This window comes from Balaenoptera borealis (assembly GCF_965194805.1).
Source record: "Balaenoptera borealis genome assembly, chromosome: 15".
Lineage (NCBI taxonomy): Eukaryota > Metazoa > Chordata > Mammalia > Artiodactyla > Balaenopteridae > Balaenoptera > Balaenoptera borealis.
In genome coordinates this window covers 91,987,827-92,004,905 of record NC_138871.1, presented here as the reverse complement: position 1 = coordinate 92,004,905, position 17,079 = coordinate 91,987,827, and the positions used below count along the sequence as shown (strand labels likewise).

Below are 17,079 nucleotides of genomic sequence, written 5' to 3'. Positions count from 1 at the left end.
AGTATAGGTATATGATGGGGGTGCACATGGTGGGGAGTGTATATGGTGGGAATTGTATATGGTGGGGTGTGTACATAGTAGGGAGTGTAGGTATATGATGGGGGTGCACACGGTGGGGAGTGTATATGGTGGGGAGTGTATATGGTGGGGAGTGTATATGGTGGGGTGTGTACATAGTAGGGAGTGTAGGTATATGATGGGGGTGCACATGGTGGGGAGTGTATATGGTGGGGAGTGTATATGGTGGGAAGTGTATATGGTGAGGAGTGTATATGGTGAGGAGTGTATATGGTGGGGAGTGTATATGGTGAGGAGTGTATATGGTGAGGAGTGTATATGGTGGGGAGTGTATATGGTGCGGAGTGTATATGGTGGGGAGTGTATATGGTGGGGAGTGTATATGGTGGGAATTGTATATGGTGGGGTGTGTACATAGTAGGGAGTGTAGGTATATGATGGGGGTGCACATGGTGGGGAGTGTATATGGTGGGGAGTGTATATGGTAGGAAGTGTATATGGTGAGGAGTGTATATGGTGAGGAGTGTATATGGTGGGGAGTGTATATGGTGAGGAGTGTATATGGTGGGGAGTGTATATGGTGCGGAGTGTATATGGTGAGGAGTGTATATGGTGAGGAGTGTATATGGTGTGAAGTGTATATGGTGGGGTGTGTACATAGTAGGGAGTGTAGGTATATGATGGGGGTGCACATGGTGGGGAGTGTATATGGTGGGGAGTGTATATGGTGGGAAGTGTATATGGTGAGGAGTGTATATGGTGAGGAGTGTATATGGTGGGGAGTGTATATGGTGAGGAGTGTATATGGTGGGGAGTGTATATGGTGAGGAGTGTATATGGTGGGGAGTGTATATGGTGAGGAGTGTATATGGTGGGGAGTGTAGGTATATGATGGGGGTGCACATGGTGGGGAGTATATATGGTGGGGAGTGTATATGGTGGGGAGTGTATATGGTGGGGTGTGTACATAGTGGGGAGTGTAGGTATATGATGGGAGTGTATATGGTGGGGAGTGTATACGGTGGGGAATGGCTAATGAGACTCTGCAGTAGTAAAAACTTTTAAAAAGCAATCTACCAAATCTGTTAAAAATTTAAAAATATATCCTTTGACCTGTCATGTCCTTTCCTGGTAATTATCTTTTAAAAAGTGTCAATGTTGTAGACAACTTAACTTTAAAAGATATTAATTGTGGCATTGCTCGGCATGGGAAAAAAACTGAAAGTTAATATCTATCAGTAGGAGAGTGGCTGAATAAAATATGTACATCTACACGATGGAATATTAAATAGCCTTTAAAAAGAATTAATTAGAGTTGTATCAGTTGATTCAGGGATTTCCATGAGGTGCTGTTGAGCAAAAGGAACAAATAAAACCCACAAACAAACAAGCTACAGTAAAGCATAAATAATACGACTGCATTTTTGTGAGACAACAGCAAAATATTCTGCCCATGCGTATCTACGTGTTTGCACACGTGCCCACGTGTAGGAGTATAGAAACACGGAGAAAAATATCACTCCTGTTGTTCACATGGGTGTGCTGGGATGAGTATGGAAGAGGGTGCCGTGCAAGTTAAGACAGAGGAGAAATGGGAAAAAGAGAATGACTCCTAAAAGAAAAAGAAAAAAAATGCTTTCAAAAACCATATTTATGAACCACGTATGTACTTATATAAAATTATATATGTGAGGATATATAAAAAATTAAAAATTAAGATTTTGTTTTTTAATAAAGAACTTAGGAATAGGTCAGGTTTAAAATAAAAGGTTGAGGGCTTCCCTGGTGGCGCAGTGGCTGAGAATCTGCCTGCCAATGCAGGGGACACGGGTTCGAGCCCTGGTCTGGGAAGATCCCACATGCCACAGAGCAGCTAGGCCCGTGAGCCACAACTACTGAGCCTGCGCGTCTGGAGCCTGTGCTCCGCAACAAGAGAGGCCGCGATAGTGAGAGGCCTGCGCACCGCAATGAAGAGTGGCCCCTGCTTGCCGTAACTAGAGAAAGCCCTCGCACAGAAACGAAGACCCAACACAGCCATAAATAAATAAGTAAATACATAAATTTATAAAAAAATAAAAAATAAATAAAAAAATAAAAGGTTGGAAATAGATACCAGTTTAAAATTTTCCTTTTATTGAATAAAAAATGGGTGTTCGCAACTGGGGATGATCCGCTGCGTGAGAAAAGGTGATGCGCATGTGAACAAAATAGGAACCGAGCAACAAACAAGGAAGCTGAAAACGTCAAGGGAGAGGAGAGTGTTCACAAGGACATATGGTGAATAGAGTTGAGTTTGCAGAAATGTGCACAGGCAAGAAGGTGGGCTGGCAAGGACACTGCAAAAAGTAGGGAGAGCAGCCAGCCCCTGCCGACACAGATCGACAGATCAGAAGACACGAGATCACTGTGGGAAACAGACAAGCCAAGGCTGGCTAGGGTAGGGGATCCAGTGACCAAAGATGATGGTGAGATTTTAAAATACATGCTCAGGAAGAATATGCAAGAGAAACAAATCTTCCAAGATTTTTCCATTGTTAGGTGAGAGGAGTTTCTTGAGATAAGGTAAGTAGCTTCTTAATCTACACTGACAAGGAATTGATATTGAGGACTAACAGGATTTTTATGTAAGCATGATACAGATACCTATTCTCTTAGCAAGGAAATTTTAGAAACACTATGTATTTTAAAGTATACACATGGGTCAAATTTTATGTAATCACTCAGATCTAAAATATCAATAAAAGTAGATTCAGTGCTCACATCTTGCTACTGAAAATAAGAGCGTAAACAAATTAATCAGCACAACATGAAAGAAAAATAGACTATCCCATTTGGAAGAAGAAAGCAGCATCCCAAGAGAATGGGATACAGAGTAAGTTGTTAGGGGGGGATGGTGGGTAATAAAGAAGAATAGGTCTAGTTCCTGAGGATCTTCCTGGAAGGGGTGAATTTAAGCTAAAGGCACAGCCAGGAATCAATATAAGGGCCATGAGTCATGTTTCAGGCCCAGTTCTCACCTGGGCATGAAAACTGGGCAAATGGATACAGAACACGGAGGGGGAGGGGCAGAACAGGCTTCGTGCCCTCGGCAGCACTTTGACACTTCCGGTCCTCCTCCCAGAACTTATCATGTACTGTTGACCCTTGAATAATATGGGCTTGGACTGCGTGGGTCCTCTTATGCGTGGGTTTTTTCCGATAAATACACTGGAAAATTTGTCTGAGATTTGCCACAATTTGAAAAAACTCACAGATGAAATGCACAACCCAGAAATATCAAAAGAATTAAGAAAATGTTAGGTGTGTCATGAATGCATGGAATTTATGTAGATACTAGTCTATTTTATCATGTGCCACCATAAAATATACCCAAATCTTTTACTAAAAGTTAAAATTTATCAAAACGTATGCACACACACACTTATAGACCCTATATGGCACTATTAGCAGTGGAGAGACATGTAAACAAATGTAAAGCTGCAGTATTAAATCGTAAGTGCACAAATGTACGTACTGCACTACTGCAATAGTTTTGTAGCCACCTCCTGTTGCTGTAGCGCCAAGGTGAGCCGAGGGTCGCACGTAATCATCCCCACACGAGGAGCAATCTCTCCAGTAAACTGTGTGTCACTGTAATAAGTCCGCTTTCATGGTTCTGGTGTATTTTTCATTGTATTTAGTATGATACCGTAAACCTTGAATAACACCATGGGACCCATACAAAGTGCCACTAGTGGTCCTGGAAGTGCTTCCAAGAAGCAGAGAAAAGTCATTACAAGCAAAAGCTGAACTGCTTGATGTACACTGTAAATCGAGGTCTGCAGCTGCAGCTCCCCACTATTCCAACATAAATAAATTCAGTGTAAGAACCGTTGTAAAATTTGAAAAGGAGGGACTTCCCTGGCAATCCAGTGGTTAAGACTTCACCTTCCAATGCAGGGGTTGCAGGTTGGATCCCTGGTTGGGGAGTTAAGATCCCACATGCCTCGTGGCCAAAAAACCAAAACATAAAGCAGAAGCAATATTGTAACAAATTCAATAAAGACTTTAAAAATGGTCCACATCAAAAAAAAAAAATTAAAAAGAAAGAAAAGGAAATTCCTGAAGCTGTTGCTGCAGCTACACGGACAGGCGCATAAATCTTGCATCTTTTGTGAAATACCTATTTATCTTGTATTAAAAATACAGTTTTTAATGTGGGTGCAGGATTGCTATCGACTCTAATATGATTCGAGAAAAAGCAAAGTCATTATATGACAGCTTAAAGCAAAAAGAAGGTGAAGGATCTAAAGCTGGAGAATTAAATACCAGCAAAGGCTGGCTTGATAATTTTAGTAAATTATCTGCTTAAATACTGTCAAGACAACAGGAGAAGCATCTTCTGCTGACCAAGAGGCAGCAGACAAGTTCCCAGATGCCATTAAGAAAATCATTGAGGAGGTAGGACATCTGCCTGAACAGGTTTTTAATGCAGATGAAACTACCCTATTCTGAGAAAGAAAAATGCAACCAAGGACATTTATTAGTAAGGAAGAGAAGTGAGCATCACGATTTAAGGCAGGAAGGGATACAGCAACTCTGCTCTTTTGTGCAGAGGCAGTGGAGTTTATGATCAGGACTGCCCTCATCTATAGAACTGCTAAACTCCAAGCCTAGAAGGGAAAAGATAAACGCAAGCTGCCCATCTTCTGGTTGTACAAAAAGAAGGCCTGGATCATGAGAACCCTTTTTCTGGATTGGTCCCTGAAATCAGGAAGTACCTTGCCAGTAAGGGACTGCCTTTTAAAGTTCTTTTGATATTGGACAATGCCCCTGGCCCCCCAGAACCCCGTGAGTTCAACTCCATGAGTAGACCACCAAGTTGTGTACTTGGCCTCAAACACAACGTCTCTATTTCCAGCCTCTAGATCAGGGGATCATCAAGACCTTTAAAGGCTCTCATCACACATGGTACTCTACGGAAAGAACTGTTGATGCTACGGAAGAAAACGCCTATAGAGAGAACATTAGGAAAGTCTGGAAGGCTTACGCCACTGAAGATGCTATTTCTTATAGGAAAAGTCATGACAGCCATCAAGCCTGAAACAACAAACTCCTGCTGGAGAAAACTGTTCCAGATGTCGTGCATGACTTCAGAGGATTTACAGCAGAGCCAATCGAGGAAATCATGAAATAGATTGTAGATATGGCAAAATAGATGGGGGCGGGGGGTTGCTGTGAAGGGTTTCAAGATACGGGTCTTGGAGAATTTCAAAAGCTAATAGACACCACACCGGAGGAATTAACAAAAGATACTAGATGGAGATGAGAGCTTCTGAACCAGTGCCAGATGATGAGGAAGAAGATGTAGAAGCAGTGCCACAAACAAACTGACATCAGACAATCCGGAAGAGGGTTCTGATTATTCAAGACTGCTTTTAACTTGTACGATACGGGCACTGAAACTAAAGCAAACAGTGGAAGGAGGACTGGGATCCTATAGACACATTTTTAGAGAAATGAAAAAGCAAAAATGTCAGACGGAAATTATGATGCATTTCCATCGAGTTACACTGAGTGTGCCTGCCTCCTCTGCTTCCCCCTCCCCCGCCCCTCCCCCACCTCTGCCACCCCTGAGGCCAACCTCCTCCTCCTCCTCCTCAGCCTGCTCAACGTGAGGACGAGGAGGATGAAGACCTTTACGATGATCCACCTCCACTTCACGAATAGTAAATAATCATCATGCTGTTCAGTTAATAAACTTTTCTGTGGTGTATGTGTGAATGTCCTCATGTGAAAATCTAATCATTGTATGGGACGTCTTTGTGTTATCACCATCATCGCCTAAGTGTTCATCGTGTGGAGCATCATGGGCAAGACTTGTATAGAAGCGGATAGCCTATCCTCACATAGGCATAAGGGGAGTCATATTTAATACAAAGTTAATAATGTGTTAGTTTTCTTACTGTTTTATAACTTGGCTTTCAAAGAATTACATTGCTGTACCGTATGCCCCTCTCTCCCTCTCTCTCTCTCTCATAATTGGAGAAACTATCAGACTTCATCGCATGTAAGTGGTTTTTAAAAAATGTAACAATGTTTCTAATACTGTATTATCACTATGGCTGTAATACTGTGTGCCATAAAAATTTCATAACTTTTCATTCATGAGTGTATAGGCTAGGCTACTGTGAAGCAGTCACATTGCTGCTTCTTTTTCATCAATGCATGAGTGACTATACCTGCAAATACGAATTTCTTCTTCCATTATCTTTTCATTTTTATGTCTAGTGTTAGTAATACATAAAACAGTTACAGTTTTTTGTATCATATAAGACAATATTGATGTACATACTGACAGACAATTCATCTTGGAAACAATGTAAACTTATGGTATAAATATATACAGTACAGTACAATGTATTTTCTTTTCCTTATGATTTTCTTAATAATATTTTGTCTAGCTTACTCTATATAAGAATATAGTATGTAACACATATAACATACAAAATACGTGTTAATAAACTGTTTATGTTATCAGTAAGACTTCCAGTCAGCAATGGGCTATTTGGGGGAGTCAAAAGTTATATATGGATTTTTGACTGCATGAGGGCTTGGTGTCCCTAACCTGTGCATTATTCAAGGGTCAACGGTACTTCCTTCCAGTAACTGCAGTTACTTTTCCACCTGTAATATCTCTGCTCCTAGAAGGAAAGTTCCTTAAAGGCAGGAGATAAGTTAGATTCATCACTGTGCTCTCAAAAGCCACAGCCCAAAGCCACTTGCAGAACAGTTAATTATTACATGAAACATTGCCTACTTTAATATATTGCTATTTACTGGTAACCTCTATACATGAAAAGCAGAATTCCAAGAGTGACTGTCATAAAAATGAGTGATGGAAAGAGGTGTAAAGGCCAAAAACCTGGTGCTTTACGAATTTATCCTATTTTTAAAACCACCTTATGAAACCCTGAGCTCCCAAGAATGTATGGTCAAATTAATATTCAGAAATATAAATCTATGTGTATATGAGAAAAATAGGCTTATTTTGTTTCCATTTCAAATTAGCAGGATAATAGTCTTTGGAAGAAATGACAAAAAAAGAAAAACTTTAAAGATAAATCACTTTGTCAATTGGAAAAAGCATTTTCTGAATGAGAATAGACGTTTTCACAAATTACAGGAATGAGAATTTGCCTTGTATGTTTAGAAGAGGCCGAGCATTTGTTTTTCTCTCTTTAATACTCATTAGTTCTTCTATTTGATGCAAAGTAATGACTTTAGATCTATCATTAAATGTAGCTTGATTTCTTAATAATATTTCACGATTACTTAATTATAAATATATTTGAATTGCAACACAAATATTTACTTTGAGAGCCAGAATTCAGCTGTACTTGTGCAGACGATTGCTGTGGTCTTGACAATGGTTTTGAAGGCAATTCTTTAGCCTGGGAGGAACAACAACAACAAAAAATGCACGTGATTTTAAAACTCTGTTTTTACTTAGGACCACATAAGGCTTTCCCCCCGCTCCCCCCAGTGGGTGTACACGCAAACGTTATCCTGTGCACTCGTTAACAGAGCACATGTACTGCTCTGGGCCACATCTGGTTGAACTGGACAACATGCGGGTGACGGCAGGGGGCGCGCTTCTATAACCGGAAGCTTCCCTCATCCCGGCACCTCTGACACCGCGCAGGCGGAGCAAAGCGAGGCGCTGAGCGATGGACCCGGATGGAAAGGGCCACGCGGCTCCGAAAGGTGCGGAACTCGAAGAACGAGGCGCACAAAACCCTCTGCACGTCAAGGCCCCGGGCTAGTGGCAGTTATTAGTATTATTAATTAATATTATAAAGTTCTATCCTTGCAGAAATGCAATCATGGAAAACCATGTTTCTTCCTGAAATTTGCATAGATGACTGTCAAGGTTTTATGACATTTTCACAAGAACTTTATGTTAATGAAATGACAAGGGAAGCGTAGTAGGTTATTAGAAACCTGGTATCAAGGATAGAATGTTCTATATAAAGACATTTTCTGTGGCTACTAAGAAAAATATAAAAACCAAGCATTACAGAAACCTTCTTCTGCTCCCGTGCTGCTTTTCTTGCATTGATTCGTTGTCCGTCATTTTCATACTTTTCAGTAAAAGAATCAAGAATTTCATAAAGATCTTCTGCTTCAGCAGGCCGTGGTATATCTCCAAATAAAATGTCATAAGCTCGAATGTCTTGACAATAAAATCTAATAAGAAATATATTAAGAACATTTCTTTTGCAGACAGAGATCTTTTCTAGAGTTAAATGTAGGACACACGCCTGTGTATGTGTGTATGATTTACTCACATATAGCACTTCATATATACTACTTTTCAAACACTAACTACAAGCCATAACCCATGTTAAAGCCTCTAAATTCACCTCTCCAAGCTCACCTCTAGAGGCAATCACCATAAATGGTCTGATATTTATATCCTTTTCCCAATAATATAAAAGCACATCATATATACATACAAACACTTATACATAAAAACATATATAGAACATTTATATACAAATGCATATAATAAACACATAAATATTCATATAAACACTTATACACATATAATTACAATCACATACGTATACATCTTTATAGGTTTTTACTTTTTAAGTTTCTTATAAAAATGGTGCGAACATATAGTTTCCTTAAAATGTTTATTTGTATCAAAATTATGTAAGGATTTGCCTGACACGTTTAGAAGCCCTGCAACTGATTAAGAAGTATACGTGTTTTAGTTTATCCAGGATTTAGGTGAACTTTAGTTGGAAAATCTTCCAAAGGCCTAGAATCACAAATTTCTAAAAGCATTCTTAACTTAAATTTCTCAAATTTATAAAACCAGAAGTAAAAACATTTCTCTTGACTTTACAAGATGGAGAGTTCTGCGAACCTTACTTTCCCCCCATTCCTCCTATCTTCTGGTTGTTGAGGTCTGCACTGAACGTTTCTGCGTGTGCTCTGGGATTCTTGGTAAACGGGCACCGCAGACTTGGTACCCAACTTCTCTCAAGTCTGCTGTAAGCGGCAGACGTGTGTCCACCACCAGCTGGGGCAGCCCTGTCAGGGTCACTATTAGTGGGATTCCTGCCAGGTTCTAAAATTAGTCCTCTCAGTCTTAGCTTTTTATCTTTTTCTGGGCAATTAGACATATTTTAGTGGAAATACAGAAGAGCAGTTTTGGGAAAAATCAGCCAGATGCCAGTTTAAAGTGGAAGCTCCTCGATGCCTGTTAGGGTACTTCCAAATCTTGTGTTTTTTAAATCAAAATTGGTCTCTATCTTATGGAAGAAAGACAAAGGCTGAGCCTAATAGGAAACAATAGGAAACCTCTCATGAGGAACCCTGCACTTCGACGTTATGGAGACGGCTGCTTCCCTTCAGCCTCACGAACCAACCTCGGCTGGCTTCACGCTTTTCTTCTGCAGCTTCCTCAGCTGTCTCAGCCTGAACAGAATTAAAAAGAATTAGGGCTTTGCTCTGGATGAGGCTTTGGCTGAAGGCAATGTTGTGGCTGGTTTGATCTTCAGTCCAAACCACTAAAACGTTCTCCGTATCAGTAGTAAGGCTGTTTCGCCTTCTTATCATTTGTGTGTTCACTGGAGGAGCACTTGTAATGTCCTTCAAGAGCTTTTCCTTTGCAATCACAGCTTGGCTAACTGTTTGGCACAAGAGACCTAGCTTTCGGCCCATCTTGGCTTTGACATGCCTTCCTCACTAAGCTCAGTCATTTCTAGCTCTTGATTTAAAGTAAAAGACGTGCAACTCTTCTTTTCACTTGAACACTTGGAGGTCTTTGTAGGGTTATTAATTTCAATATTGTTGTGTCTAAGGGAATAGGGAAGCCTGAGGAGAGGGACAGAAACTTGGGGGCAGGGGGTGGTGGTGAGTGGAAACAGCCAGTCTGAGGAGCCATCAGAATATACACACAGTTTCTGATTAAGTTCTCCATCCTATAGGGGTGCAGTTTCTGGTGCCCCAAACAATAACCATAGTAACATCAAAGGTCACTGATCACAGATCACCATAGCCAATGTAGTAATAATGAAAAAGTTTGCAATATTGCAGGAATTACCGAAATGTGATGCAGAGACACAAAGTGAGCAAATGTTGTTGGAAAAATGGTGCCGACACAACACTTGCCTGTACAGAGGTACTCTGTACACTCTTAAGAACGACATGAATCTACAAAGTATTATTTTCCCATCGCACGTTTTTCAAATCAATTAAAATTATTTGCCTTGCACTTACTTTCGGTTAGTTTCTTTCCTCTCAATCAAACAGCTACCTTCTAAAGATATGCCAGCGAAGAGGCCTCTTGACTTGCAGTAAGTAAAGACAGCAGCTGAGCTTCTTAGGGAGACGTCTCCTTCTAAATTCCTGCGAAACGGAAGGCTTTGCATCACAGAACTGTAAGCACCTTCACTTAAGGATGACTGTTTGGCACTGTACTTCTAACCCGAAAGAAGGATCTTGCTCTGCACTTACTTCAATCATTTTTTTTGGGGGGGGGTAAGAAATATTGTTTATTGAATATTTAATGAGGTCACGTCCATAGGGCTTTCTTTTTTTTTTTTAATTTAATTTTATTTATTTATTTTTTATATAGCAGGTTCTTATTAGTTATCTATTTTATACATATTAGTATATATATGTCAATCCCAATCTCCCAATTCATCCCACCACCAACCCCATCCCCAACTTCAATCATTTTCACATATTTTACTTCCTGCTGGCCTAAGCTAGGTGTGTTCACAGTGGTCTAGAGGACGGACAGTTCGTGGCAAGTACATAGAAGGTAAGACGGCTGTAGAACAGTGTGATGCACGTGGAGAACACACGCACAGCTGATATTTTCCCATATTGTCTTCCTTCCCTAAAACGGAAACACACCTCAAGAGTAAAAGACTGTGGTTCTTTCTGCAGTGAGTATTTTCATGGAACTTAGAAACCTTTTTAAATGATTTTACTGAGTAACTTCTATAAACAGTCTGGGTTTAAAATATTTAATTGCTCAATTAACTCAAGAATAGTTATTGATTAATAGAGAAGGAAAATACACTTTAAGTATTGTAAACATCACTCAAGGAGAACACTTCCATTTCAATTTTTCACAATTTAGTTTGAAAAAAAAACCCCTTTTTTTCCCTGATCAACGCTGCCCTTTCTCAGTTAATTAAAATTGACTCGACCTGGCTCCTTCAAAGCTTAAAGGTAAATTTTATGTTGATTCCGGTAGATACAACAGCCTGCATTTCTGAAATATTTAATTTCTTTTTGTGTGTTTTAGTTTCAGATTTTCTCATTTTATCACAATGGCTGTGTTTTGTTTATTATTTGTAAGCAGCCTCAAACCCTCTGGGACACGTGTAAATCATAAATTTCTGTCATTTTAATTCGTTTCTCTTAATGAAAAACAATATAGTTTTAAAGCCTTTACTATCCAAGAGCTGTTCAAAAGGGATTTCAGAGTACTCACCTTCCCAAGGGCCCAACTGCCACAGTCAAATTCCCTCCAAGTGTTAGGTTACCACCTTTTGCAAAAGCTTCTACTGCTCTGTCATAATTCAAAATTATTACCAAATCCGATACCTGAAATGTAGACAGCCATTTATTTTAAAATAATCATGCCTAAATATCATTTAAAATATATGTTTACTAAAACTCAACATACGATATGTAATGTAGCAAGAAAGAGCGTATGAAAGCAGAGTGGTGCTGTATTTTGAGCTGAGGGTGCAAGCAGCTAACCTTCCCGCAGGCAATCGGCGCGCAGGCCTCCGGGCCGCCACTGTGCATCGAGCACGTGGTGGGAGGTCTCCGGGCATCGATTTCTTCTCAGCAGCCTCACGGGTTAGTGAGGCTGAGTGACGTGTCCTAGTGACACCTGAACAGGTCACACACAGGTAGGTGGGAAAGGTCAAAAGGCTTCCTCAAACTAAACACTTCACCAAAGCCAAGCCGGAGAACGAGAACGAGGAGCAGGTCGGAAGGTCCGGGGGCCCGAGTCTAGTGCCCACCAGCGCCCCTGCAGGTCAAGCGACCCCCAAGCAGGAGCCGCCCCAAAAGTGCAGCACACCAGGAGGAAGATTAGTTAACCAGCAGTTATGCCTATTACCAGGGTTAACCCTCCAAGTAAAAGCAAAGCTGGAGCGAGTCTCCACGCTCTGGGCGGGTCGCTGGGGACAAGGCGTGTTCTTCAGACTCGCCTCCGCTGGGGCGGGACCCCCGGTGAGGCCGGGCAGGGTGCCCAGGCCACGGCCCCTCACCCCACGAGCCCAGGGGAGAGGCGCCGGCTGGGGAGGCCAGACTTTCAAGCCCAGCTCCTCTTTGCAGTACCGGGCCATCTGGGGCATTTTGGCTCCATTTGGCCTTTTCATGGTTAAAGGCCAGGGCAGGACCTGCTCCCTGAACCACGGGGAGGTCAAGCACGTGTGTCAAGTGCCGGAGAACAGAAGGCCTGAGGGCCTGGCGCTGGGAATCTGGGCTCAGAATGGAAACCATTTGGGTGTTAATTCCACTGCTGCCCCTGGCATATTGCATGACCTGGGGCAAATGATTGAGCGGCTCAAAGCCCCAATCTCCTCTGTAAAATGGGTATAATAGTAATCATTTATAAGTATATATAATCGTATAGGTATATGTATATACATGTATGTATGCATATACACAAATCTAGGGTTGTTTGAAAGATGAGTTGAAATCATTTGTAAACCCTGGCATATTTACCACATCTCAATAAAATATGCAAAGGCCAAGCAGATGTTTAAAAGATGACTTCATTTATATCGTTCTTTAAATGTTTTGAATCTTTGTTTTCAGCTGACAGAAGAATCCGATTATTACCAAACGTGATTGCACTTGGAAGGGCCTAGTGGAATTCCTGATACAGTTTAATTTGAATTCCTTCATGAAAAAACACACTCAAGTTCCGTAGGACAGACCAAACACGCCAGCTAATTGATGCATGCCAGACATATCACTGTGACTCATGTCAACTGTTAATTCCATTTTATACATGGACAATTTCTGAGGATCATAGTGTTGAATGATACAGAATTATTTAGCGTTTCTCATGCAAAGCTAAGCAATTTTGCCAGATTATATAACCAAATCTTATATACTTTTTAAGATAACATATATGAAATTACTTTGCGTAATGCTTAGAGTATACACACTCAGATAGTATAAGTCTCTAGCCATGACCTTGTGGATACTCTAGTTGTTATGTCTCCTTCTACTTGGTACGTCTTAGGATAGTTAAGTAAGGCACAACTATATGAGTCAATAAAGAAAATAAATTAATCCTTTAACTTTATGTCTAGTCTCAATTCAGTTCTCCTGAAATAAGAGTAAGATAATCCTGTGTTCTTTTGTGACATGACTAATCAGAGAACCAGGTCCAAAGCACCACAGTTTGAAGAGCAGCAGTACGGCCAATGGCTCTTGATTTATTTCCACAGCTTAGAATAAAAAGCAAAACAGATTTCCTGAAAGAAAACTGGAGCAATGGAGCCATAAACAGTTAAGACAGACATTTAAGAATTTGATAGAGGCTTCTTAATAAGTTTGCATTAAGATACAATTAACTGTAAATAAAATGTGAGTTTTACAATTAAACTCAATTCTTTAAAAAGAATTTTAAAAAATACAACTATCATGCAGGAAAAGCTGGGGGGGGGGAAATGTTCTCAGGAACCAGAGGGCTTCTCGTCCCCTGACACCCTGTCCCCAACACGGCACTGCCCCATCTCCCTCTCAAGTGTTTACCCACCTAGAACCCAAGCCACCGAGTCCCCGATGCTGTGGTCCTGTTATGAAGCGATAGCTTTCAAGCCCCAAATCCAGACAACCTGGCGAGAAAGCCCAGGGCTCCCTCCGGTGGTTCTAGTGAGACCGTCCCCCAGCCCCATCCCTACCCTCCATAGAAGGGTCTTCTTTCCCATCTCTCAAGCCATTCTGCTCGGGAGTCTGTCTCACTCCCCAGAAAGCCTCATCGTGTGGGCAGTAAGCTTTCACACTCTCGGTACGTGGCGTCATCAGCCTCAACGTCCAACCCACATCTGAGGGGTTCCCATCGCCTTCCACTCCTCACACCAACAGATCCTCCCCTTGCACAGCAATCTTAGGGGACTTGGAAACTGAACTCTGATCTCTAACAGTAGTCTCTCAACTTAAGCCTAGATGCCTTCCTCATCATTAAAGTAAAAGAGTTCATCCAAATTCTCCTGGAAAAAGCGGAGTCATTTTTCTCACAGTACAATCTTGGGTGAAAGCGAGGTTGATCTGACTTGATGGCCCAGTGTGGATTCTGGATTTTGGTAAACAACGAACAATTGGATAATCCAAGGTATCAGGGTTTTCAGACCTTTGGGCTCTGCTATAATTGTCCTGGAAAGAAAATATTAATGGTGTTTAAACCAAGTCTTAGCATTATCTTTCCTTACTCCACTGACTTTTAAATCTTTCATTTGTTGTTGTTGTGTTTGGTGGGTGTGTGTGAGTTACACAACCTTGGGAATTCTCAGCAGTTCTCATGAGTGGACCAGTGCCATAATCTATATTTAACTAATGCCCAAGCTCCTGAAGGCCAACAGATTCTGTCAAAAAACGACACGTCCCTAACTTCACATACCTTCAGAACCTTAACCTGGTCGAGATTCCAAAGCGGAGCTAAATCTAGACTTCCTGATAGTCAAGTCCGCTTTCCACGTGTAATGAAGGGGTCACCACCTGGGGGAGGCAGCACGGGGGCGGAAGCTCGCAGGGGGTCCTGGGCTCAGGAGAGGGGTCTGGTCCCACCGTGGGGGGCGCTGCAGTCTCCTCCAGCCCTGCCACCACACGCCACACCCACGTGCTGCCAGGTGGCGAGAGCAGCCGACCCCAAACGCCAGCCCCCTTGCCTCTCTCGTAAGACCTGCCTTCTCTTCCCGTCATCAGACCAGGGCGACTTTACCTGGAACCATGGCCTTGCTTGGACCCTTCCCCTTCTCTGTCCTGCTTCCCTCAGCCCCTTAGAGTTTCCCCCCCACCCAGAACATTTGCTCAGTAAGTCACGTGCACCATGAGCCCCGTCTCAGGCTCTGTGTCCAGTGAAACCAGTTAGAGACAACCACACACCACCTCTGCAAGCTGCTTAGCACCTCTGTGCGTTGAAAATAATCACGTGCGCCCTGCCTACCTCATCCGTGCCCTGAAATCCACGGCGTGTCACACGGGTGGACGTTACAGTTCGGACCAGACGGGGCACTAGAAGCGAGGAGACTCACGCAAGCAGCCAGGAAGCCAGAGGCCCCCCGAATGGCCAGCCTGTCACCCTCCGGCTGGAGGCGTCACGTAACTCAGTTACCTACACAATGACGGCAGCGACGGCCACTCAGCGTGCCTACGGCACGGAAGTGATTCCATGAGAGTACATGTGAGAGTTTTATGTGAATGTTAGCCATTATTGCTAATTATTCCATTCCAAAACAGAATGGCAGATAATTAAAGTATTCAACAAACATCTAATAGTTTGAACCGATGATACAGTGCTTTAAAGAAACAGATTTATTTTGGGTGTCTACTTGTGCTTGATACTTGGCCAGTCTGAGGACACAGGTTTGAAGGACTCAAAATCTAGGTAAGGGCCAGGCAAGAAAGTCTCCAGACTGGCGCATGTGCCGAGCGCTCCATCCCGCTAGGAGCAAGCGGGCGGCGGAAGAAGAACGCCAGAGAGGAGCCCAGGCAGCCTGGGGGGCTGCAGACTCGAGGGCGTGGGTCCCCCTGCCTGCGTCGGTCACGGCCTGCTGCACTTCACTGGAACTGGAGCTGGGGCGACAAGAGCATCCAGCCATGGGAGCTCCGCGGGCGCATGGCCGCTGACCCCCAAGCTCCCTCGCTCATCCTGGGCCAGAGCTGCACCCAGAAGGTAACTGCGTGTTTCTGGCCAGGTCTGAGATGCTTCGTGGGGAACCAGCACGGCCTCTCATTAGCACTGAAAAGTGACTGACAGCTCTAACCTTACGGCTACACTCAGGGAAGCAAAGTCAGGTCATGTTCAAGAGGCACAAACTCCTAGGACAGTCTTCTAATCTCTACTTGAAGTGGATATTTTTAAAAGTTAACACTTACCTTCCATGTACAGTATTTAAATGGAATTCCAGAGTTAATTTCTATACAGCCACGAGGGTAAGTTGCATTCAAAGTTTCCACAAATGGCAAATATAAGTAAATGCTCTTTGAGATGGAGCCCCAAAGCCTGGGGTCAGAGGGCAGTGATGAGGGACACCTGGGTACAGTGCCAGGAGGTGTGAGCAGGGGTGCACAACAGATGCTGAAATACGCTTTCCACACGAGTGCGATGTTTCTGAAGGCTATGATTTGGTTGAATATACAACCAAAAGGCAGTCATGATAGCAAAACTAAAACATGTTCCTCTTTTTATATCACAGATTTATGCAGCAGCAAGTAAAGGTCAAATAAAAATGAAAATCAGTAGTGGAAATACTTCCTCCTAATAAGGCCAAGGGCATTTAAAACTATGGCAACAGAGCAAATTCATAAAAGGATAGTTCAGGAAGAAACTGACTGAAATTTGAGAAGAAAATGATTTGGGAATATTAGGAGATTTGATTTACCAATCACTTAGCAATAAAGCAGCAGCTGAAAGACTGATATCATGCAGATGCTCCCTGTGGGAGTGACCTCTGTGTGCTGGTATGATTTCGAGTCCATTTGATTAGAAATGGGCTAGAAACCATAATCATTAGCAGCAAAGTTGTAAAATGAAACAATACAAAGTCAATCTTTACTTAAAAAATTGGAAGTAGTTTGAACATTAGGGGTACCAGACTGGATTTTGCCACAAATGTTGATACATGGCATTGAGCTGTTTGCACCCATGACTCTGCAATCAGAAGCCATAAACTGCCAATTGTAGTTTGTCAGATCTGAGAATATGTGTTCTACTGATGTGCTGAAGATGGAAGCAGATGAGATGGTGAATGAAAGAAACTCTACCCTCAATGAAGGAAAAGGAGAAAAATGATAAACATT

General features: G+C 42.3%; 1 protein-coding gene across 8 annotated transcripts in view; it reads right to left on the bottom strand.

Annotated features, from left to right (window-relative positions):
- Positions 1-17,079, bottom strand: part of SH3YL1 (SH3 and SYLF domain containing 1) — a 45,815-nt gene that overhangs the window by 8,312 nt on the left and 20,424 nt on the right. For 6 of the 8 annotated variants that reach the window (XM_082358505.1, XM_082358504.1, XM_082358500.1 and 3 more), the window contains 4 exons: positions 11,522-11,634; positions 10,294-10,422; positions 8,079-8,247; positions 7,373-7,451 (listed from right to left, as the gene is read on the bottom strand). In XM_082358505.1, the coding sequence (XP_082214631.1) occupies positions 7,373-7,451; positions 8,079-8,247; positions 10,294-10,422; positions 11,522-11,634 (490 nt within the window). The remainder of the gene's footprint in view (positions 1-7,372; positions 7,452-8,078; positions 8,248-10,293; positions 10,423-11,521; positions 11,635-17,079) is intronic. The other 2 variants (XM_082358501.1, XM_082358507.1) reach the window with 1 other exon arrangement.